We start from the raw sequence: 24,514 nt of genomic DNA on the forward strand, positions 1-24,514 counted from the left end.
ATGTACTTATCCTTACAAAATACATGATGAAATGCTTAGGTGTATAGTTTAGTGCAAAGTCTGTAACTTTGTCTATTCACACAATAAAGAATATGTGCATATGCACATACAGACACACCTGTGCACAAACATGGATACACACACACACACACGTATATATAAACATACATAAAGAGATAAAGCAAATGTGACAAAATGTTAATGATTAGTCAATCAGGACGAAGTGTACTCAGATGTTCAATATATTATTTCAATCTTTCTGTAAGTCTGAAAATTCTCAACATAAGAGTTGCTGGGAAAAGCACCACCTGTAGTATCAGATACTGACTTCAAAGGGCCAACTTAGTAACATCGTACTCCCCTCTGCTTAATCTTAACCTCTAAAACAGTGGTCTCCAAATGGGGCATATACATCCTAGGGCACAGACTAAATGAACCAGAGATACGGGAAGAAAATGTTAGAATTTCTATTAATAATTTATCTCTTGCCCTGTAAGATTTCTATTTTTGGTGTGTTTCATAATGTACTATATGTATTACTACAGTAGAACTTCTATAATTTGTAAATACATAGACACATTTTGAGGCCATAAACTCAAAAGATATTTGTTACTGATGAGGGCAGCAGATCAACGAATTTGTATATACTCTTTTCTAAAATAGACATAACTTTTTTTTTTAAGTCTCTGAACATCAAACGATTATTAGAACCAGTTGCTTTCGCGTTTATACAAGGGCTTACCGACACAATAATTTAATCTGCAATCTTTATCAGAAACTCTTGACTCTAAAAGAAGCAGGAAACAGAGAATAATGGCCGAGGGAAGTATTAACATAAAGCTAGGGAGTTGAAAAATCAACAAAGAACAAATAGTATGACCACAAGTTATCACCAATAAAATGTTAGGTTTTGTTCAATAAGGAAACCTAATATTTTAAACACTGGAATTTAAAATGCTCTAGAATATTATAAGGAAAAAATATTGCTGAAGCTACAAAACTTCAGGGAAAAAAATTACTAAGTATTATAATTTCAAAGGAAGACCACACTAAAAAAGAATACATAAAACTCAAGGCAGCTTTGCTTAAAAACCAGGGGGGCATGTAATTATAAACAGCATAGAAAATAATCTAGATATTTGACTAGAACGCTTAATCGAACCATGATTCTAAAATAAAAGATAACTGAACATAAGGTCTTTGAGAAAATATTTAGGTAAGTTTCTTTTATGTATTTATTCTAAAGGGTACAAGGATTCATTGACAATGAAAAAGATTTTTTTAATTAGAAAATGATGAGTGAAGAATTTAAACTATAATTTTGTTATTAAATATTTAAAGAGTTATATAACAGGATGGTATATAATTATTAATACAATCAGTAAGATGAGAAAAAGAAAACAGTAATTTTAATGTATTAAAGAAATAAAAATTTGACCAATTATACCAATGGACCTCATTTTAGAAAATAATTATATAGTTTTTGCAGTCACATGGTTTATCATATAGGACACTAATTTATCTTGTATAAACTTGAAGCTTGGGACTAAAGCTAGTTTCATGCTGAATTATACACATGTCATATATGAAAATTGTATCTATCAGAAAAGAATGTTAGGGGTCTATTAAGCATTCTAATTACAAAAATTAAGAGGTATAGAAACAAGGTCCAGAAGTTTTTAATATAAAGAAGGGAATCTCTGGGCACAGGAAAAGGTTCATCACTGAGTAGGAGAGACAGGTTAACGGTGAAGCAGGACCAGGGAGTTAGAAAAGACTGTAAAATCATGGTAAGGACATACTACATATTATTCTTACTAGGTAGGTTTAGAGCACTGATATATTGTCCATCCAACTGACTGTGGGGTTTGTTGGCTACTCAAGCTAGATAGTATATAACTGGGCTGAATTTTTCCATTCAAATGTCACTGGCTTATGGATACACAAACTTTATAAAGGAAATAAACGGAGAAGTAAAATTTGCTTCACAGAAATTCATATTATAGTTAGTTCTTTTTATAAATAATCCTATTCCCTTTAAAAAGGGACAGCTATCTTTTAAAGAAAGATTTTACGGAAGTGCAACACATACACTGGTTGCAGAACAAAATCACTGTGCTCCTAACTGGTCCTTTCCTATTTCCGTCCTTGCCATGTCATCTGAAAGATGGAAAATACAGTGGTTCCTTTTCAGTGGAATTTTTTCCGTCTGCTATTTTTATACCTAATAAGTGAAAACTGCAAACTAATATAGCATCAGTTTTAAGTATTCGCCATTTAAATCTTTATAAAGGTAAAGAAACTTGCATATGCATTGTAATAAGGGTAGTCTTTTTTCATTTCACCATTCTTTGACTTTTACAGGGCAAAATACATACTAGAGAATATATCATTAATTTTACATCATGAAACGTATCAAAATAAAATGGGAAAAATGATACATGTGCCATTGGTAAATAGGAATTCATCAAAAGACAAAGAGAAAAATACAATATGACTTGAGACGAAGGGTATCACTTAAACTCGAGTATTCAAATTGGAATGAGAAAGAGTACAATGTTTTGACAATGTTCCTCAAAAAACAACGTATTAAAAAAATTTTAATGTAAAGTTTGAATTCAAATTTTAAAATTACTATTTGAGGGCAACGTACTCTAAACTCAGGAAAACACAACACTGGGTGAAACACCCTAAGTTGAAGATGAAGATTTAAATTTGAAGCTACCTTGCCAAAGATGGAATCATTTGTCAAAAAGAAAGCAAGTACCTGATCATAATAGTCTCAGAAAATATAAATTAAATCTTCATTTATGGTGTGACACCTGTTACTAAATCAATTCATTTACTACGATGCTCAACCCAATTTTTCAGTTGTTTAAATAACAGCACAAAACTAGGGAAATTATAAATATTTAAGGAGATTAAAATGTCAGTAGAAAACGTATTACATATGGATTAAAAGAAAAGCACTCATTCAAACTACTGAATAAGAAGCCAAAATAATTCCATTTAGAACTTTAGAAGAGAGAGAGCAGCCCATAAATCCAGTTTGAAAGACAAGAATAAATAAACAAACTGTTAAGCAGAGCCAGGAATCTAGATGACTTTGAAACATCCACTTACATCCATTTTAATGAAGAATTGAAGGATACACTGTATTAAAGACATATTTAAAAGACTAGCAGTGGAATAAGACAGATGAATCAAATTTTGTTATAGCCTAAATAATTACAAGAGACTTTGAAAATGTAGTGTAATTCATGTTTTCTTTCCAGTTTCAAAGCTTCTATCCATTGCCTCTATCTTTGGTGTCACTGCCACCAATAAACACAGTATACAGCTTAGAAACCTAATTACTATCTTCAACTAGGAAAAAGTAAATTAACATTATTTCTTTAAAAGTAAGATATAAAGAATGTGGTCCAACTTAATCTTGTCTCATGGTCCCACAGTATGCTGAAATATCATGCCAAAATGTAAAAGTTTAAAAGGGAACATCATCATTTCCTATAAATGCACCAAAAATTTAGCTACTGTACGCTGGTGTGATGACAGCTAGTAGTATGCAGAGGCCACACAACAACATAACATACGTGTGTTCAGCGCACAATTACTCCAAGGAAGTTTCGGTTTAATGGGAAACTGAAACACAGACAACATAATGCCTTCGTGTACATATGCTACAGCGTTGTTCTCTTGCAGTTCAAAAGGACAGTGTAATTCTCTTAAATTTACACAAAACATTATGAAACATGGTAGTTGCTCATGATTAAAATAAAACAGCAATGTCAATTAAGTTAACAGTGTTAAATATATTCACATGATCACCACCGTGGTTCAAAGTGGCCGCGAGTGAAGTTATACTGCGATCTATGCACACATCTGCCACAACGGTGCTTGCCAGTTTGACTTTCTGCAGACCAGGTAATTTTAAGAGACAAATAATCTTACACTGATTCTTCCATATTACGAAAGGAATTAGATGCTGTAAGTAGTTTCATTCCTCTGGGGGAGGGGGAGGGGCGGACCTCTAAAAAGTCAGTGCAAATTGAAGAGAGGTCACCCTTCTTGAATACTGAAACTTGCTGACCAAGATACGATTCCTATAAGCTGAGGATAAACAAATCTTAAGGTATCAAAGAATCTCATGACATTGTCGTCGGCGTTTAGCAGGCATTTGCCACAAAGAGGCATCCCAGCCCTACAGCAGGGCCTTCGGAGAGTGTGGCTGCTGGGGCGGAGGCGGTTGGGGCAGCGCTGACGTGAAAGTATAGTTCGGCACCTGGGACGACAGGCTGCTCCCTGCGTTCTGGTATATGGTGACGTCGGGGGCGGCGGCGGCGGCAGGAGGAGGACTGTACACCGGAGCCTGGCTGGGATACGTGCCTCCTTGAACGGACGTGCCCATGGTGCTGTGCAGGGGAAAGAACACTCGGTTAGATCAATACTGATTTACCCAGCCGTTTAGAGACGAACAGGAAAGCTGTTCATGAAACAGTTACTCATTCATGCAACGCATTCAATAAACACTTAGTAAATAGCTATAACGTGCCAAACACTGTTATTTGAGGCACTGGGATATCATCAAGAAAGAAGGGGGAGAGGCTTCCCTGGTGGCGCAGTGGTTGAGAGTCCGCCTGCCGATGCAGGGGACACGGGTTCGTGCCCCGGTCCGGGAAGATCTCACAGGCCGCGGAGCGTGGCCGCTGAGCCCGCGCGTCCGGAGCCTGTGCTCCGCAACGGGAGAGGCCACAGCAGTGAGAGGCCCACGTACCGCAAAAAAAAAAAAAAAAAAAAGTTGTACCATCCACCCAGCTGTTCAAGGGTTAAACCCCAGCAGTTCTCTCATATCTCTGCTCCGCACTCTCTCCCCGCCACGTCACCCACAGGCAATCACTGGCTCATCTCTACATAACCCTTTCTCACCCCTGTCTTATAGTTATAGACACTCATCATCTCTTGCCTAATATACTAGCCGCCCAGCTCCTAATCTTGTCCCTATGAATCCATCAACACTATCACCACCTGAAGCTCTTTACGGGCTTTCCCAGACAAGACCCAAGCTCCTTAACACGGTACCTCAGACCATCCATTATCCTTGTCAGTAAGTCCAAGCGTCTCTCTCACTTCTCCCCCCAGGGACTTTATCCCTTTAGTAACACTGCACCACTGGTAATGCCCAACAAGCACTGCACGTTTTCACTGCTCCCCATTTCACCCATTCCATGGGTACCATGCATTTCACAGCATGTCAGGTAAACAAAAGCATGAGAACCACGTCTTTGTTCATGACAGACAATCATTCTTACTTTTTCCTCCAGTCTTAAGAGCATATTTTTCTTGGAAATCTTCCCTGAACCCTGAGGCTCCTCAAGCACTCTGCATATACCTTTATTTGTAATTTGTGTTGTAACAACATTCTTTGTGTGTGTTTGCCTCCATTACCCCTCAGAACCTTGAGGCTCAAAAACTCCAAATCAATGGTCAACTAGTATCTGCCAAGGGAGCCAACAATACTCAATGGGGAAAGGATGGTCTGCTCAACAAACGGTGTTGGGAGAACTGGATAACCACATGCAGAGGAATGAAAAAGGTCCCCTGTCTTACACCACACACAAAAATGAACTTGAAATGGAATAAAAACTTAAATTTAAGACCTGAAACTGTAAAACTCCTAGAAGAAAAGACAGGGGGAAAAGGTTGTTGAGACTGGTCTCGGCTGCAGTTTTCTGAATATACAGCAAAAACACAAGCAACAAAAGCAAAAATCAGTAAGTGGGACTACATCAAACTAAAACGCTTCTGCACAGCAAAGAAAACCATCAACAAAACGAAAAGGCAACCTATGAGATCGGAGAAAATATTTGCAAATCACATTATCTGATAAGGAGTAAATATCCAAAATACATAAAGAACTCATACAATTCAATGGCAAAAAACCTAACAATCCATCGCTTAAATAAATCATCACTTTGCTTTCTTGACCTCCCTCTCTGTCTCTGAATTCTTTCTGCCACAAGAACCTACCCTGGGAACCATCCTTGTTGGAACCATCCAGGAGAATTCAAGAGGACCTTCAAGATAGCGGAGGAGTAAGATGTGGAGGTCACCTTCCTCCACACAAATACATCAGAAATACACCTACATGTGAAACAACTCCTACAGAACACCTACTGAACGCTGGTAGAAGACCTCAAACTTCCCAAAAGGCAACCAACTCCCCACATACCTGGGTAGGGCAAAAGAAAAAAGAAAAAACAGAGACAAAAGAATAGGGACAGGACCTGCCCCGCTGGGAGGGAGCTGTGAAGGAAGAAAAGTTTCCACACATTAGGAAGCCCCTTCTCTGGTGGAGATGGGGGGTGGGGAGGGAGGAAGCTCTGGAGCCACAGAGGAGAGTGCAGCCACAGGGGTGCAGAGGGCAAAGCAGAGAGATTCCTGCACAGAGGATCGGTGCCGACCAGCACTCACCAGTCCGAGAGGCTTGTCTGCTCAGCCGCCGGGGCGGGCGGGGCTGGGAGCTGAGGCTCGGGCTTCGGTCAGAGCGCAGGGAGAGGACTGGGGTTGGAGGTGTGACACAGCATGAAGGGGGTTAGTGTGCCACGGCTGGCCGGGAGGGAGTCCGGGAAAAAGTCTGGACCTGCCAAAGAGGCAAGAGACTTTTTCTTCCCTCTTTGTTTCCTGGTGCGCAAGGAGAGGGGGATTCAGAGCGCCACTTAAAGGAGCTCCAAAGATGGGCGCGAGCCGTGGCTAACAGCGCGGACCCCAGAGACGGGCGTGGGACGCTGGGGCTGCTGCTGCCGCTGCCAAGAGGCCTGTGTGCGAGCACAGGTCACTATCCACACCTCCCTTCCGGGGAGCCTGTGCAGCCCGCCACTGCCAGGGTCCTGTGATCCAGGGACAACTTTCCTGGGAGAATACACGGCGCGCCTCAGGCTGGTGCAACGTCATGCTGGCCTCTGCTGCTGCAGGCTCGCCCCGCATCTGCACCCCTCCCTCCTCCCAGCCTGAGTGAGCCAGAGCCCCGGAAGCAGCTGCTCCTTTAACCCCGTCCTGGCTGGGCAGGGAACAGACGCCCTCAGGAGACCTACAGACAGAGGTGGGGCCACATCCAAAGCTGAACCCCGGGAGCTGTGCTAACGAAGAAGAGAAAGGGAAATCTCTCCCAGCAGCCTCAGAAGCAGCAGATTAAATCTCCACGATCAACCTGATGTACCCTGCATCTGTGGAATACCTGAATAGACAACGAATCATCCCAAAATTGAGGCAATGGACTTTGGGAGAAACTGCAGGCTTGGGGTTTGCTGTATGCGACTGACTAGTTTCTGATTTATATGTTTATCTTAGTTTAGTTTTTAGTGCTTATCATTGGTGGATTTGTTTATTGGTTTGGTTGCTCTCTTCCTTTTTTTATTACTTTATTTCTTTAATTTTTTTATTTTAATAACTTTATTTATTGTAATTTTTTTTCCTTCTTTCTTTTTTTTTCTCCCTTTTCTTGTGAGCCATGTGGCTGACAGGGTCTTGGTGCTCCAGCGGGTGTCAAGCCTGAGCCTCTGAGGTGGGAGAGCCAAGTTCAGGACATTGGTCCCCCAGAGACCTCCTGGCCCCACGTAATATCAACCGGTGAGAGCTCTCCCAGAGATCTCCATCTCAATGCTAAGACCCAGATCCACACAACGACCAGCAAGCTCCAGTGCTGGACACCCCTAAGCCAAACAACTAGCAAGACAGGAACACAACCCCACCCATTAGCAGAGAGGATGCCTAAAATCATACTGAGTTCACAGACACCCCAAAACACACCACCGGATGCGGTCCTCCCCCCCAGAAAGACAATACCAGCCTCATCCAGCAGAACACAGGCACCAGTCCCCTCCACCAGGAAGCCTACACAAGCCACTGAACCAACCTTACCCACTGGGGGCAGACACCAAAAACAATGGGAACTATGAACCTGCAGCCTGTGAAAAGGAGACCCCAAACACAGTAAGTTAAGCAAAATGGGAAGACAGAGAAACATGCAGCAGATGAAGGAGCAAGGTATAAACCCAACCAGACCAAACAAATGAAGAGGAAGTAGGCAGTCTACCTGAAAAAGAATTCAGAGTAATGATAGTAAAGATGATCCAAAATCTTGGAAATAGAATGGAGAAAGTACAAGAAACGTTTAACAAGGATCTAGGAGAACGAAAGAGCAAAAAATGATGAATAACACAATAAATGAAATGAAAAATTCTCTAGAAGGAATCAATAGCAGAAAAACTGAGGCAGAAGAATGGAAAAGTGACCTGGAAGATAAAGTAGTGGAAATAACACTACCACAGAGCAGAATAAAGAAAAAAGACTGAAAAGAATTGAGGACAGTCTCAGAGACCTTTGGGACAACATTACATGCACCAACATTCAAATTATAGGGGTCCAAAAAGAAGAAGAGAAAAAGAAAGGGACTTAGAAAATATTTGAAAACATTATAGTTGAAAACTTCCGTAATATGGGAGAGAAAATAGTCAATCAAGTCTAGGAAGTGCAGAGAGTCCCATACAGGATAAATCCAAGGAGAAACACACCAAGACACATATTAATGAAACTATCAAAAATTAAATACAAAGAAAAAATATTAAAAGCAGCAAGGGAAAAACAACAACATACAAGGGAATCCCCATAAGGTTAACAGCTGATCTTTCAGCAGAAACTCTGCAAGCCAGAAGGGAGTGGCAGGACATATTTACAGTGATAAAAGGGAAAAACCTACAACTAAGATTACTCTACCCAGAAAGGATCTCATTCAGATTCGACAGAGAAATTACAACCTTTCCAGACAAGCAAAAGAAGAGAATTCAGCACCACCAAACCAGCTTTAAAACAAATCTAAAGGAACTTCTCTAGGCAGAAAACACAAGAGAAGTAAAAGACCTACAATAACAAACCCAAAACAATTAAGAAAACGGTAATACGAAGGAAACATATCGATAATTACCTTAAATGTAAATGGATTACATACTCCAACCAAAAGACATAGACTGGCTGAATGGATCCAAAAACAAGACCCGTATATATGCTGTCTACAAGAGACCCACTTCAGATCTAGGGACACATACAGACTGAAAGTGAGGGGATGGAAAAAGGTATTCCATGCAAATGGAAATCAAAAGAAAGATGCAGTAGCAATTCTCATACCAGACAAAATAGATTTTAAAATAAAGACTATTACAAGAGACAAAGAAGGACACTACATAATGATCAAGCGATCAATCGAAGAAGAATATATAACAATTGTAAATATTTATGCACCCAACATAGGAGCATCTCAATACATAAGGCAAATGCTAACAGCCATAAAAGGGGAAATTGACAGTAACACAATCATAGTAGAGGACTTTAACACCCCACTTTCACTAATGGACAGATCAAACAAAATGAAAATAAATAAGGAAACACAAGCTTTAAATGATACATTAAACAAGATGGACTTAATTGATATTTATAGGACATTCCATCCAATAACTAACAGAATACACTTTCTTCTCAAATGCTCACAGAACATTCTCCAGGATAGATCATAGCTTGGGTCACAAATCAAGCCTTGGTAAATTTAAGAAAAGTGAAATCGTATCAAGGATCATTTCCGCCCACAATGCTATGAGACTAGATATCAATTACAGGAAAAAATCTGTAAAAAATACAAACACATGGAGGCTAAACAATACACTACTAAATAACCAAGAAAACACTGAAAAAAATCAAAGAGGAAATCAAAATATACCTAGAAACAAATGATAATGAAAACACGATGGCCCAAAACCTGTGGGATGCAGCAAAAGCAGTTCTAAGAGGGATATTTATAGCAGTACAATCCTACCTCAAGAAACAAGAAACATCTCAAATAAACAATCTAACCTTACACCTAAAGCAATTAGAAAAGAAGAACGAAAAAAAACCAAAGTTAGCAGAAGGAAAGAAATCACAAAGATCAGATCAGAAAAAAATGTAAAACAAATGAAGAAAACGATAGCAAAGATCAATAAAACTAAAAGCTGGCTTTTGAGAAGATAAACAAAATTGATAAACCATTAGCCAGACTCACCAAGATAAAAGGGAGAAGACTCAAATCAACAGAATTAGAAATGAAAAAGGAGAAGTAACAAGTGGCACTGCAGAAATAGAAAGGATTATGAGAGCTTACTGCAAGCAACTATATGCCAATAAAACAGACAACCTGGAAGAAATAGACAAATTCTTAGAAAAGCACAACCTTCCGAGACTGAGCCAGGAAAAACGAGAAAATATAAGCAGACCGATTACAAGCACTGAAATTGAAACTGTGATTAAAAATCTTCCAACAAACTAAAGCCCAGGACCAGATGGCTTCACAGGCGAATTCTATCAAACATTTAGAGAACAGCTAACAGCTATCCTTCTCAAACTCTTCCAAAACATAGCAGAGGGAGGAACATTCCCAAACTCATTCTACGAGGCCACCATCACCCTGATACCAAAACCAGACAAAGATGTCAAAAATAAAGAAAACGATAGGCCAATATCACTGATGAACATAGATGTGAAAATCCTCAACAAAATACTAGCAAACAGAATCCAGCAGCACATTAAAAGGATCATACACCATGATCAAGTGGGTTTATCCCAGGAATGCAAGGGTTCTTCAATAAATGCAAATCAATTAGTGTGATACACCATATTAACAAACTGAAGGATAGAAACCATATGATCATCTCAATAGATGCAGAAAAAGCTTTCGACAAAATGCAATACCCATTTATGATAAAAACTCTCCAGAGAGTAGGCATATAGGGAACGTACCTCAACATAATAAAGGCATATATGACAAACCCACAGTTAACATCGTTCTCAGTGGTGAAACACTGAAACCATTTCCACTAAGATTAGGAACAAGACAAGGTTGCGCACTCTCACCACTATTATTCAACATAGTTTTGGAAGTTTTAGCCACAGCAATCAGAGAAGAAAAAGAAATAAAAGGAATACAAACTGGAAAAGAAGAAGTAAAACTGTTACTGTTTGCAGATGACATGATACTATACATAGAGAATCCTAAAGATGCTACCAGAAAACTACTAGAGCTAATCAGTGAATTTGGTAGAATAGCAGAATACAAAATTAATGCACAGAAATCTCTTGCAGTGCTATACACTAATGATGAAAAATCTGAAAAGGAAATTAAGGAAACACTCCCATTTGCCACTGCAACAAAAAGAATATAATACCTAGGAATAATCCTACCTAAGTAGACAAAAGAACTGTACTCAGAAAACCATAAGACATTGATGAAAGAAATTAAAGATGATACAAACAGATGGAGAGATATAGCATGTTCTTGGATTGGAAGAATCAACATTGTGAAAATGACTCTACTACCCAATGCAATCTACAGATTCAATGTAATCCCTATCAAACTACCACTGGCATTTTTCACAGAACTAGAACAAAAATTTCACAATTTGTATGGAAGCACAAATGACCCCAAATAGCCAAAGCAATCTTGAGAAAGAAAAACGGAGCTGGAGAAATCAGGCTCCCCGACTTCAAACTATACTGCAAAGCTATAGTAATCAAGGCAGTATGGTACTGGCTCAAAAACAGAAATATAGATCAATGGAACAGGATAGAAAGCCCAGAGATAAATCCATGCACATATGGTCACCCTATCTTTGATAAAGGAGGCAAAAATATACAATGGAGAAAAGACAGCCTCTTCAATCAGTGGTGCTGGGAAAACTGGATAGCTACATATGAAAGAATGAAATTAGAACACTACCTAACACCATACACAAAAATAAACTCGAAATGGATTAAAGACCTAAATATAAGGCCGGAGACTACAAGACTCTTAGAGGAAAACACAGGCAGGACACTGACATAAATCATAACAAGATCCTTTTTGACCCACCTCCTAGAGAAATGGAAATAAAAACAAAAATAAACAAATGGGACCTAATGAAACTGAAAAGCTTCTGCACAGGAAAGGAAACCATAACCAAGACAAAAAGACAACCCTCAGAATGGGAGAAAATATTTGCAAATGAAGCAACTGACAAAGAATTAATCTCTAAAATATACAAGCAGCTCATGCAGCTAAATATCAAAAAAACAAACAACCCAATCCAAAAATGGGCAGAAGACCTAAATAGACATTTCTCCAAAGAAGATATACAGATTGCCAACAAACACATGAAAGGATGCGCAACATCACTAATCATTAGAGAAATGCAAATCAAAACTACAATGAGGTATCACCTCACACCGGTCAGAATGGCCGTCATCAAAAAGTCTACAAACAATAAATGCTGGAGAGGGTGTGCAGAAAAGGGAACCCTCTTGCACTGTTGGTGGGAATGTAAATTGATACAGCCACTATGGAGAACAGTATGGAGGTTCCTTAGAAAACTAAAAATAGAATTACCATATGATCCAGCAATCTCACTCCTGGGAATATACTCTGAGAAAACCATAATTCAAAAACAGTCATGTATCACAATGTTCATTGCAGCACTATTTACAATAGCCAGGACATGGAACCAACCTAAGTGTCCATTGACAAATGAATGAATAAAGAAGATGTGGGACATATATACAATGGAATATTGCTCAGCCATAAAAAGAAACGAAATTGAGTTATTTGTAGTGAGGTGGATGGACCTAGAGTCTGTCATACAGAGTGAAGTCAGAAAGAGAAAAACAAATACCATATGCTAACACATATATGTGGAACCCTGAAAAAAAAAAAGGTTCTGAAGAACCTAGGGGCAGGACAGGAATAAAGATGCAGACGTAGTGAATAGACTTGAGGACACGGGGAGGGGGAAGGGTAAACTGGGACAAAGTGAGAGAGTGGCATGGACATATATACACTACCGAATGTAAAACAGATAGCTAGTGGGAAGCAGCCGCATAGCACAGGGATATCAGCTCGGTGCTTTGTGACCACCTAGAGGGGTGGAATAGGGAGGGTGGGAGGGAGATACAACAGGGAGGGGATATGGGGATAGATGCATACGTATAGCGGATTCACTTTGTTATACAGCAGCAACTAACATAACAATGTAAAGCAATTATACTCCAATAAAGAAAAAACCTAACAACCTGATTAAAAAAAGGGCAGAGGACCTGAATAAACATTTTTCCAAAGAAGACATACAAATGGCCAACAGGCACATGAAAAGGCGCTCAACATCACTATCCACCAGAAAAAGAAAATCAAAACCACACAGTATCACCTCACACCTGTTGGACTGGCTATGATCAAAAACACCAGAAGTAAGGACTGCTGGCGAAGATGTAGAGAGAAGAGAACACCTATGCAGTGTTGGTACAGTCAGTATGGAAAACAGTATGGAGGTTCTTCAAAAAATTAAAAATAGAGTTACTATATGATCCAGCAATGCTGCTTCTGGGCATATATCCAAAGGAACTGAAATCAGGATCTCAAAGAGATATCTGCATTCCTATGTTCATTGCAGCATTACTCACAATAGCCAAGAAACAGGAAAAGTTAAGGGTCCATCAAGGGATAAATGGGTAAAGAAGGTGTGAGGCAGAGATAGAGATACACACACACATGAATAGTATTCAGCCGTGAGAAAGAAGGAAACCTTGCCCCTGCGACAGAGAAGGACAAATACCGTATGATCTCACTTGTACCTACAACGTCAAACTCAGACACAGAAAACGTGTGTTTAACAGATGTAAAATGAAATAACTGACAAGTAAGTACCTAGCTTTGGTCACCTTAGTATCATCGTGGCCACCATCACTCAGGTAGGTCTAGAAAACTGTATCAGTACCACCTTCCCCAGTTGTCAGTAATATCACCCTAGGGTGACAGAAGTCTGGAAAAGTGACCACGCTAAAACGAAAAATCTATGTAAAAGAATAAGAAATTGCCTCCTAGATACAAACTGAGGGACATGAAAAAACCTGCCTACCAAAAACGGGGGGAAAAATTCCCCCTTGACCTCGATTTGCAGTTAGAAAGCTTGAGTAAAACATGCCGTACACCTCTATCAAGTACACTTCCACCCCCAGTTCTCACTCCTTCCAATTTTGTGAGCCGACGTTTGTTTTGCCATCAGTTTTCTCATTCAAAAACACACACATGCACACTTACACACACAACTGTTCCCCATATATCTTTTTAAAAATTGCCTCAAAGCCTGTGTGAAGCCTTTTCAAGGAACTGAAACATATATCTCACCGGCCTAACACAGCCCTTGAAATTACCATCAAAACATTTACTTATCAAATATTTACTGAGTTCCTACCAGGTGTAAAACTCTGTGCTACATAGTGTGCTCTAAAGGTGAAAGACGCCGCTCCAGCTCTCAAGATATGAGAGTTTAGTGGAGATAAAGAGGACAACACGGTGACACAACGTGCTGGGGGCCTGAGACAGCGTCAGAGGAGGAACAGTGCCGGCGAGGTGGGAGGGCAGGACAAGCTTCTACCAAAGACGAAGCTAAGCGAAGACCTGAAGAAGAGCAGCGATTAGCCCAGTGAAGAGGGCTAAACGTTTCAAGGAAACACTCTGCAAAAAGCACCTACTGAAACGTACTTGTGTTTCTGGAGAGGTGACATTTACAGCTACAGCACGTCAGTAGCCAGGCCCTAGAACACAGCGCGGGGCCTGCACGGGGGTCTCGCAGCCAAATGGCAGAAGAGGACAGAGCAGCCCCCAGCAACCAGCGACAAGGTGCTCTGGCTCTACAGCACGTCATGCTTTAAGAACCTCCCAACAGAGGATCTCACTTACAAGGATAATTCCTCAAGGCTCTGAATTAAGAATGGATCCCAAGTAATCTTCAGTAATGAGACATCCAGTGCAGTATGTGACATGGTAACAGAGGACTAGCTGGGACAGAGGCGGCACTTCTGGCTAATACTAAAGTATCTGAGAGGTTCCTATATAGACTACTCGAGTACACTGGCTAACTTCTCAGCAATACCAACCTCTACTCACTTTATCTAATTTTAAAGCAGCATGTTACTTTCCTAATAGTTGCTCCCTATCTATTTCTATGTAAGGGTATTCACTTTTTTTTTTTTTTTTTTTGGCGATACGCAGGCCTCTCACTGCTGTGGCCTCTCCCGTTGCGGAGCACAGGCTCCAGACGCGCAGGCTCAGCGGCCAGGGTTCACGGGCCCAGCTGCTCCGCAGCATGTGGGACCTTCCCAGACCGGGGCACGAACCCGTGTCCCCAGCATCGGCAGGCGGACTCTCAACCACTGCGCCACCAGGGAAGCCTGGGTATTCGCTTTTTACCAAACTGAGACTAAAAAAAAAAAAAAGAAAAGAAAAGAAAAAGAAGTCCTTGGACAAACAGAGTTAGACCTAACTTTTTTCCTAAGCTATATAACCCAGTAGGGAGCACTGTTTTCTTGTTGCTGCTGTTTTGATGCCTGTAACAGGCTTCCGCATCACCATTCGTCTTAAGGTCACTTCAGAATACGAGAAGTGACCACAAAATCATGTTTGACAATCCCCAAGCATCCCTAGAGTGTGACTCTTTGGAGGATGAACAGTACAATAGTAAGGGCAATATAGGAGCATTCTGGGCAATTCCAACATTGATGGAAAGGTCCCTAGAAACTGTACCTGTGCCACCAAGAAACTTCTGTTGTGAGTCAGAACATCATGACCTCTGGAGTTACACACTACTGAATTCTTAAGCCTACCTATTCGATTCAAAGTGATGGCTTCAGCTTAGATGCCCACTGAAGTAGAAAAGGCATTTATAAATTATGAATAATATAATGTATAAATATAATCATTTACATGATAGGGTCATTCTAAGTAAATGACGAGAACAATGGGCCTGTGATTTCATATTCAGCTACTTGCCCCATGAACCACAGGGGCGTACAGCTTCTTGTACTGTCTCTTTTCATGTGGTTTATCATGCTGTGAGATATACTAAATTCCCACACGGGGTAAAAAGAAGGGAATATTTGTCTTTAAGAGACAGCCCAGAACTATAAATTCTAAAATAATAACCACAGGAACATTCAGCTTTTATGTGACATTTGTGTAAAGCATTAAATTATAGTTATCAAAATAAATTTAAGTTACATTGAAGTTCTTAACAAATATTATCACAGACTCAGATAAAAACAAAAGAAATCATGATAGGAAGGAATATAAAAAACACAAAGCTAAAACCAGAATGCAGCAGTTCAAGGACTCAGCAGGACAGAGGGCTGGCACGCTGGCTAGGACTGCAGCCCTGCAGGGGGTCCTACAGAACCCACCTGCCACCACAGACGGGGCTGACCGTCTGGCATCAGTGATGACAACTACCCTGGATTTTTTTTTTTTTTTTGCGGTACGCAGGCCTCTCACTGTTGTGGCCTCTCCCGCTGCAGAGCACAGGCTCCGGACGTGCAGGCTCAGCGGCCATGGCTCATGGGCCCAGCCGCTCCGTGGCATGTGGGATCCTCCCAGACTGGGGCACGAACCCACGTCCCCTGCATCGGCAGGCGGACTCTCAACCACTGCACCACAAGGGAAGCCCTATCCTGGATTTTTCTTATCCATTTTTTATGATTACAGACAACCAAGGGCACCTGAGAGTTCTAACAGCGCTAAACACAAACAAGAGCCAATGATCACATTACTTGGGGTAGGAAGCCTGAGCCTGCTGACTGGGAAGGGCGGGGCTGGCAGGCAGCACGGCTCCTTGGCTGAGAGAAGACAGCTGCTCGGGGGGAAGGCTGTAGCTCGGGGGCTGGCTCAGCTGTGCGCTCCCTGCGACCAGGTAAGCACCGCTTTGAGGAGGGCCCGGGTACACCTAGGACAGTCAGAGACAAAACACATTAGGGCCCCTCAGATTTCAACAGGCATGCGTTCACTGACAAAAGCACAACAATTACATCTCTGAAATGGTTTTCTGAGTTCCTTCTGGTGACAGACATTTTATTTTTTTATGTAGATTTTATTTATTTGTTTATTTATTTTTAATTGGGGTACAGTTGCTTTACGACAGGCGTTTTAAAAAGTGCTTTTCAGTGAAGTGGGCTTCTGATGATTTTTGTTTTTAGGGAAACATTAGCTAAACTCATGTCTGTCTCCATACAGAAGCAGTAAAGAAACTTACCTTGAAATTTTATACTAAATATAATCCCTCTTACTACGTTGATACTGTATCTCCCTAAAAGGAACCCTCAAATGCTGAAGAAGTGTCTTTGAATTCACTGCATTACAGCAGCAGTCTGCATTTGTTTCTAGGCATCTACACAGAGATATATCTCCAAAGTTACAGCTTACTGAACATAGAGCAAGCTATCCTCCTAAAGCAAGGTCAGCAGACTTCTTTGTCCAGGGTCCAGTCAGTAAACGGGGCGGGCTTTGTGGGCCATGTGCGCTCTGTTGAAACTACTGGGCTCTGCCCAGAGAAAGCAGCCAGCAACGATGGAGAAACAAATGAGAACGGCTGTGTTCCAGTAAAAATTTATTTTAAAAAAGAGGTGGGAGGCTGGACTTTGCCCTTGGGCCACTGTTTGCGTACCCCTGCACCTAAAAACTATACTTGTTGTAAGCTAAAGAGATTAGTCTTAAGTGTCCCCCGAATCTTAAACACACACAATATTTTAATTTTCTGTAGTATATCCGTTAGATCCTTCCGTTTCACATGTTTGAAAACAGAACTCCACTGTCCAGAGAGTGAGACTTGTAGCAGCTGTTAGCACAGTAACACACTCATCAGGAAACAAAACAACAATCATCTGAAGGCTGTGTTAAGCCACATGAGACTCACTACACACAGAATCCAAAAGGTCTTCATTATGGACGCGGCTAGTCCAGTCCTCACAAATACAATTGTTTGTACTTTGCAAACTGAACGTGAAGGGTTTCTCTTCGCCTGCTGGCTCACACTGTCATCGAGACTCATGGGTAGGTGTCATCCAGCCCCACGTTTCTCAGGCCTGGCTGCTCTTCTCCAGGGTGCTGGCCCCTCACTCCAGAAGTGGACTGCGTCCAAAAAAAATTCATCTGCACAAAGTTTATGCTACCCTACGTGGATAAAATGCTGTGTCTGGCTAACTACTCCCTATACCCTGAACTTAGTGAGTTTGTGGGAAATGGGCTCTTGAAATAGTTGCTGGGCATGACGAGAGGAAAAAGGGCTCTCTGTTGCATTATACACGTTCTCATGTAAAGGAATGGAAAAAATCCAGATTAAAGAAAGTCACTATAAAACTGAAAATGGTAGATACTCAAAAGAATTTAGTAATAATTAGGAATTTTACTCAGACAGACAAAAATTGTAGTTCTTAACCAGATAATTAGATATGAAGCTTTAAAAATATACAGATGTTTGGGCCTCATGCCTGGATTCAATAGGTCTGGGTAGAGTCAAAGTATCTGTTTTTTTTTTTTTTTTTTAAAGCTTGACAGTGATTGATGTGCACCTCTGCAGAAAAATAATATTTTAGAACAAGAACTATTAGCTAGCATACTACACATTGTATTTGTCAAGTGAAAAAAATCTTTTTAACTTTATTTTTACTCCAAACATCACTTTTAGAAAGTTTCATGTTTTATAAAAACACAGCTATTCCAAATAATCTCAAATATATTTGAGAATTTAAAATGAAATACTTGCATTTTTAAAAGCTTACCTGAGAACCAGAAACACCAGATGACTGAATATAATACTGCTGATTCTGTAATTTTGCATACATGGAATACATTGGATCTTCATTCATTAACTTGGTATACAAGGACAGGGCCTCCATCACTTTAACATTGAGTTCTGAGAGTTCTGAATGTTTTCTGAAATATTATACAATAATGTGACACATAACTGCTATTTAAATGATATAATGTTCTAAATAACAAGATGCATCAAAATAGCAAAAATGGCAAAGAGTGGTATAAGTAGACATTATTAAAAATTTAACCTTGTAACGAAAAAAAAAATCCTATAGTTTAGCTCCAAGGCAACCAAAACTGTTTCAGATTTAGGTGCTGTGCTGGAAGGACTCTAGCTTATTGTACTTGACTTTACCTCAAAATATCCAGGTTTCCCTCATTAATAACAGATGGGTCATGTGTGGGCCCTGATGATGCCACTTACAGCAAATATGATTATAATAGTTAACCCTTAATTTTAAAACAGACTAACATAGTGAAAGTCAAATAAATCCTCACTTAAAAGCGGGAGTGGGGGCAGATGGGTCTAATTTTAATTCCCACATGAAGTAGAAAACAAGTGAATGAGAACTGGCATATCTTTAAAATGAAAATAAAATAAAATACAAGGCAGCTCTATTCCAATATGCAGTTTAGAGAGATCTGTGGGGAAGAAGGTACACAATACAGATGGAGTGCATGTTCTTTTACCTGTCAATATCTTCCAGCTTCTCATCAATGAGAGGTCCCATCTGGTGACACATGGCTAAGATGACCAGATTTAAAGAAATATAAGAAAATGCAGCAAAAGAAAGCAACTCTCTGATGGATATTCATGTAGTTTAAGGAATACAAGATCTAATTTGGAATAATAAAAATTCTATTAATTAATCTTAGCCCACAGAATCCAAGACTGACTTTCCTAGCTATTTATAAAATCAATACTTTAGATTGATTGTATTGATCTCAGAAATTTTTAATACCAATTTTCATTTTACAACATTTTAAACGTTGAATAAAATATTTAATTTGGGTAGAAAAGTATAAGAATTTGAGTTCTACCAAAGGTTTAATTAAACTGCATATAAACGTGAGACTGGTCACAGAAGAGTCAGAAATGTTAACATTGTTTATATCATTTTCAATTTTATTTAAATATAAAACCACTCTGTAACAGAACACTATATTTAATCCTAATTATTCTTTATTTGCAAGGGAAATGGAAAACAAAGTTTACCTTCAAGATGAAGTAACTCTGGAAGATCTGGTTGATCATCACTGGGATCTGTACTTTGCAACATCTGTAGCAATTGGTCCATTTTATCCTACAGGAATTAAACAGTTACTATAAAAAGTAACAAACCGTTATGCAACAATACCTTCTCACTTCATTAGTTAGATAGTGGCTAATCCTGTAATGCACAGATATGAAGACTTCAATTTCGCTTCTATGTATTTACTGTCCGTGTATTCTCTTTACTATCATGTGAAGTCAGAGCCCTTTTGAAACGGCTACCAGAAATTCTCCTAGATGAGAAGAAATAGAGCAACATTTAAACTTACAGCATGTGAATTCTTTAATCTCTTAAGTCATGCGAGTGGACTTCTGGGTCACTTTGTTTAGGGGCAGCTGTAGTCTTGCCATGCTGACAGGTGTAACCTCTCTCTCAAGCTGGCAGTACTTGTGACTAACAGCTCCGTTACTACTTCTCTACCAGGGAGAATACAGCAGCTGTTTCAGTTAAGGCACAGCTCAGCTCTGGTACAGCTGTTCTTCTAAGTAGCACCAGAAGGATTTAGTCTACATTCTCTTTCCACCAATGCTTCACTTTGTCATCAAAAAAAGGAGGAAGATTTGTGGCTTCTCTATTCTCCTATGTGAAAGGCTGGAAGGCATCTCAAAGCAATGACTCAGATCTATTTCAGAATCTTTTGCTGTAAGACCAACAGAACTAATGAAGGCATCATTACATAAATACATTTATACATTATATTAGTAGAGATGTATCTATACGTAAGTTTTAAAAAACCAAAATATAGATCTCATGTACCAAAGAATATTACTGTAATAATTACAAACTTTTCTCCATTCATGGTTTTTACATGGTTATGCTACTAAGTATAGTTACTTAGGTAAATAATTTAAAGACTACCAATTCTAAGTAGTTATTTATACCAAAACAAAACTCTATACTCTGTACAGAAGGATAACCATTTGAGAGATGAATTAATCACTAGAGAGTGAAAACGACACATGTATATTAAAACACTCTTCTGAAGTCAAAAGAATTCCATATTTAGAAATGGATATTATTTTTCAACGTAAAAGATTCACAATTTTCATTTTAAGTAGTCTAAAAAAGAAGGCACATGTCAGAAAAGTTTGCCTACAGCCAAAAAAAGAAGGGGAGGGGAGTAAAATGAGAGTGAGAGTCAACTAACACATGGATAACTTCTCTTCTCTTTGTTTACAGAATTCTACAACCTATTTGAAATCATCTACTATCAGAGAAATGAGGTTTCTAGATAGACCGCTAGCATGCATTTTCCGATGGAATGCTATAGCCAAACCTAACTTTCCCTGACTCCAGTACATTCTCTGGGGGCTCTCAGCACAGCTTCTACAACCTGTTTTGCTAAAAAAGCGCTCTTCAAACTTTCTGCTTCTGGATCCCCTAAAAAAAGGCTAAAAACCTACAAATCCCCTCACATAGTTTAAAGATGACATCTCATTTTTCATCATTAGTTTAAAATGTTACAAAGAATTTAATTTCCAGAGCATTTAAAAATAAAAGTCACACACGACCTAGAGGGGTGGGATGGGGAGGGTGGGAGGGAGGCTCAAGAGGGAGGAGATATGGGAATATATGTATATGTATAGCTGATTCGCTTTGTTGTACAGCAGAAACTAACATAACACTGTAAAGCAATTATAATCTGATAAAGATGTAAAAAAAAGTCACACATCCTTTTGAATATACCCAAAAAGTCTCATTATAATAGTGTTTGTAATAGCAAAAACAACACAAAGAACTGAAAACAACCTAACCGTCCAACAACAGAATAATGAAGTCATGATAACTCCATTCTATGGAATATTAAGCAGGAATTAAAATAATGAGGTACAACTATAAGTACTGACATGGTAAGAATGGGACTAGGGAGGAACTTTCCAGGAGAATCTTTGCTTCGTCTGTATTGTTTGAAGTTGTATAACAACAAAACACATGCATTAATCAAGTACTGATTTTTTTTAAATAAGAGAAGAAAACCATTGCAACTTAGGTAGTGAAAGCATGATGCTCTCAGGCAGGAAATCACTCACTTCATCAATGTAGGCTTGTTCCGGCTCTGGTTCTATCGTTTCTACCTGAACATCGTCACTAAATTGTACCGTCTTCTTCTCCGTTTTAACTGTAAAACATGTAACATTTATCGTTTCCTTATAAATTTAAAATTTTAGTTAAAAGCACTTTAAGGAGAGAACTTGGATTTTTCTTGTATTCCCTTCAATCTGAGAAACTCAGTTTAAGGGAAAATTCGGTTGCAGATTTAGGCAACCGTGACAGAACATGACATTATGAAATTCTGTGAAGACTTCTTAATTTTTTCTTCTAAAGATTTTATGTTTTCCATAACAGATACTTCACTAAAAATAAGAACTATATTTCTGGAACAAAGATTAATCACCTATTACATATGAGAGTTTAGTAAACTGCTTAACAGAAAGCAAAGTTTTACAATGGCATAAATGAATTCTGCTATTGAAAATAAATCCTCTTTTCAAATTACCAGTCCTTTCAAAGAAAAATCTCCACTTTTCCACAGGCCACGCTCTTTCAATGTAATGAATTGGGAAGTTAGCTATATATTCCCCTCACGCCACTCAGTCTTTTTTTTTTTTAACTAAGGGAATAACATCCAGGCCAGTGGAGAGCTTTACAAGTGGCCTTGGCAGGGATCTGAATTTTCCACTAAATCAGTCTGTATTTTTTAGTTACATTATTCTTGCAATTGAAAAGGTGGTTATTAAGGGATCTGCAAACCAGAAGCACGTATTTCTCCTGCTCAACAAAGCAATCTTTAAAAAGATTCAATGTAACATTAACCAGCAGATATAAGGTTATGATTAACATAGTAATTAATCTTATCCAAAGTAATACTGAGAAACACATCCAGCTTTAAAGGAATGAACTTCCTTTTTGGATTTCTTCATCCTGATATCAATGTAGTCAATCAGTATTCATAAAAATTAAGAATCAGGGGGATGGGAAAGGGGCAGAATTAAGGAAGGGAAATAATATTAATTAAACTATTAAATATGCTTAATGGAATATTGCATTTCCCCCAATGAATCTCCAATACAATCCTATGAGATATGCCCATCTTGTAAATGAGGTTAGCAGTGGCTTAGAAAGATTAAAAACGCTTGCGTAGGAGAAAGCTAATAAATGGCAAAGCCTGGATTTGAATGCCAATCATTCTAGCTCTATTAGCCCACACTACTGGAATCTGGCCTGTGATTTTACTCTGAGAACAAGAAGTCATATCACTTATGTATTCTATGCTATAGAATATAAATGGAAAATAGTTTAATTTCCAATATAAGGAATATATTCATCCCACACAAGTCACCATAAAGTAAAATTCTACATACAAAACCAGTTTCAGCTGATTTCACTTTCCCATGGAAGAAAAAGAGCCATATGCTATACATATTTTTGCTTTTTATATCTTGAGCTATTAACAAGTAGAAAGCTGGGACAGCACTGCATTGGCTGCTACCCATAAGAAAACACATGGTAGACTTCACATCCTAACAGCTGACCATGCACAAGTTTGCAGTGCTTTTTCTCCCAGGGACTAATACTATTACTTTGTATGTATGTGCATGTTTGTGTGTATATTATGTGTATGTGTGTATAAATAATATTTTACACACACACACAGATGTGTTTATGCATATACATATATAAAGTACAGTGCTTGCACGAAATCATACTGCCTCTCCAAAACGAAAACAAGCTAAGTAGGTCAGGCACTTCTAATTGACACATTCAGTGAAATGAGCTTCTGTTTCCTCATAAAGAACGATGCTACAAGGATCTTGCTAACACTCATCTTCCAAGCTTGAGAACTGTAACTGCACTGTATAAGCTCTGATGCTCTGGTTTCTCTTTTACATGGTCCAGAGTGAAACACATGAAAATAACTAGAATATTCATTTTAAGGCTACATTTCTATGTAATGGGAAAAAAAAGATGAGATGGCTACTTTATCTACCTGAGATCTTGGATCTCCTCTTGAATGGAAGTCCAAGACAATTCCATCCTTTCCAACAGCTATTTCAAGATTAAAAAAAAAAAAAAAAACCCAAACCCCAAAATCAAGCAAAATCCGCCCCCACCATCAGCCCAGATTAAAAAGTTAGCACGTTATGCACTGCCATCTAAACAAGGTTCCACAGGACGTTTTCTGAGTTTACCAAAGAGAACTTTATTAAAGGAATGGGTATCACAATCTGTCTCTATAAAAGTGACACAAGACATCCCAACAATAATTAGGAGAGGGCATTACTTTACCAAAGATCTGTAACATCTAGCCTGTTATTAAAGCCCTCTCTTAAAAGAGAAGCATTTTTATGTTTTCAAAGAAAAGTGTATCTTTACTGTTAATACACAGGCACTTACTCTTCATTTATTGTATAAATATTTATATAGTCTGTATTCTGGATAAGATTCAGTACCAAGAACTGTTGGAAATAAAAAGACAACTGAGACAAAGATCTTTTCTTAAAATTCCTGTAAACTAAAAATGACCAAAGCAGATCGTGATTTATAACTTTCT

At 39.0% G+C, this 24,514-nt stretch overlaps 1 protein-coding gene across 1 annotated transcript in view; it reads right to left on the reverse strand.

Moving 5' to 3' along the window:
• Positions 1-3,610: 3,610 nt before the first annotated feature.
• The window catches only part of STAM (signal transducing adaptor molecule), a 65,147-nt gene continuing 44,243 nt past the window's right edge, over positions 3,611-24,514 (reverse strand). The window contains exons 9-14 of the mRNA XM_081226972.1: positions 21,993-22,081; positions 19,905-19,992; positions 19,379-19,433; positions 18,655-18,808; positions 16,651-16,823; positions 3,611-4,412 (exon numbers count right to left, since the gene is read on the reverse strand). Coding sequence (XP_081083098.1) covers positions 4,202-4,412; positions 16,651-16,823; positions 18,655-18,808; positions 19,379-19,433; positions 19,905-19,992; positions 21,993-22,081 — 770 coding nt within the window. The 3' untranslated portion in view covers positions 3,611-4,201. The remainder of the gene's footprint in view (positions 4,413-16,650; positions 16,824-18,654; positions 18,809-19,378; positions 19,434-19,904; positions 19,993-21,992; positions 22,082-24,514) is intronic.

The sequence above is a fragment of the Mesoplodon bidens genome (assembly GCF_964165515.1).
Source record: "Mesoplodon bidens genome assembly, chromosome: 3".
NCBI lineage: Eukaryota > Metazoa > Chordata > Mammalia > Artiodactyla > Ziphiidae > Mesoplodon > Mesoplodon bidens.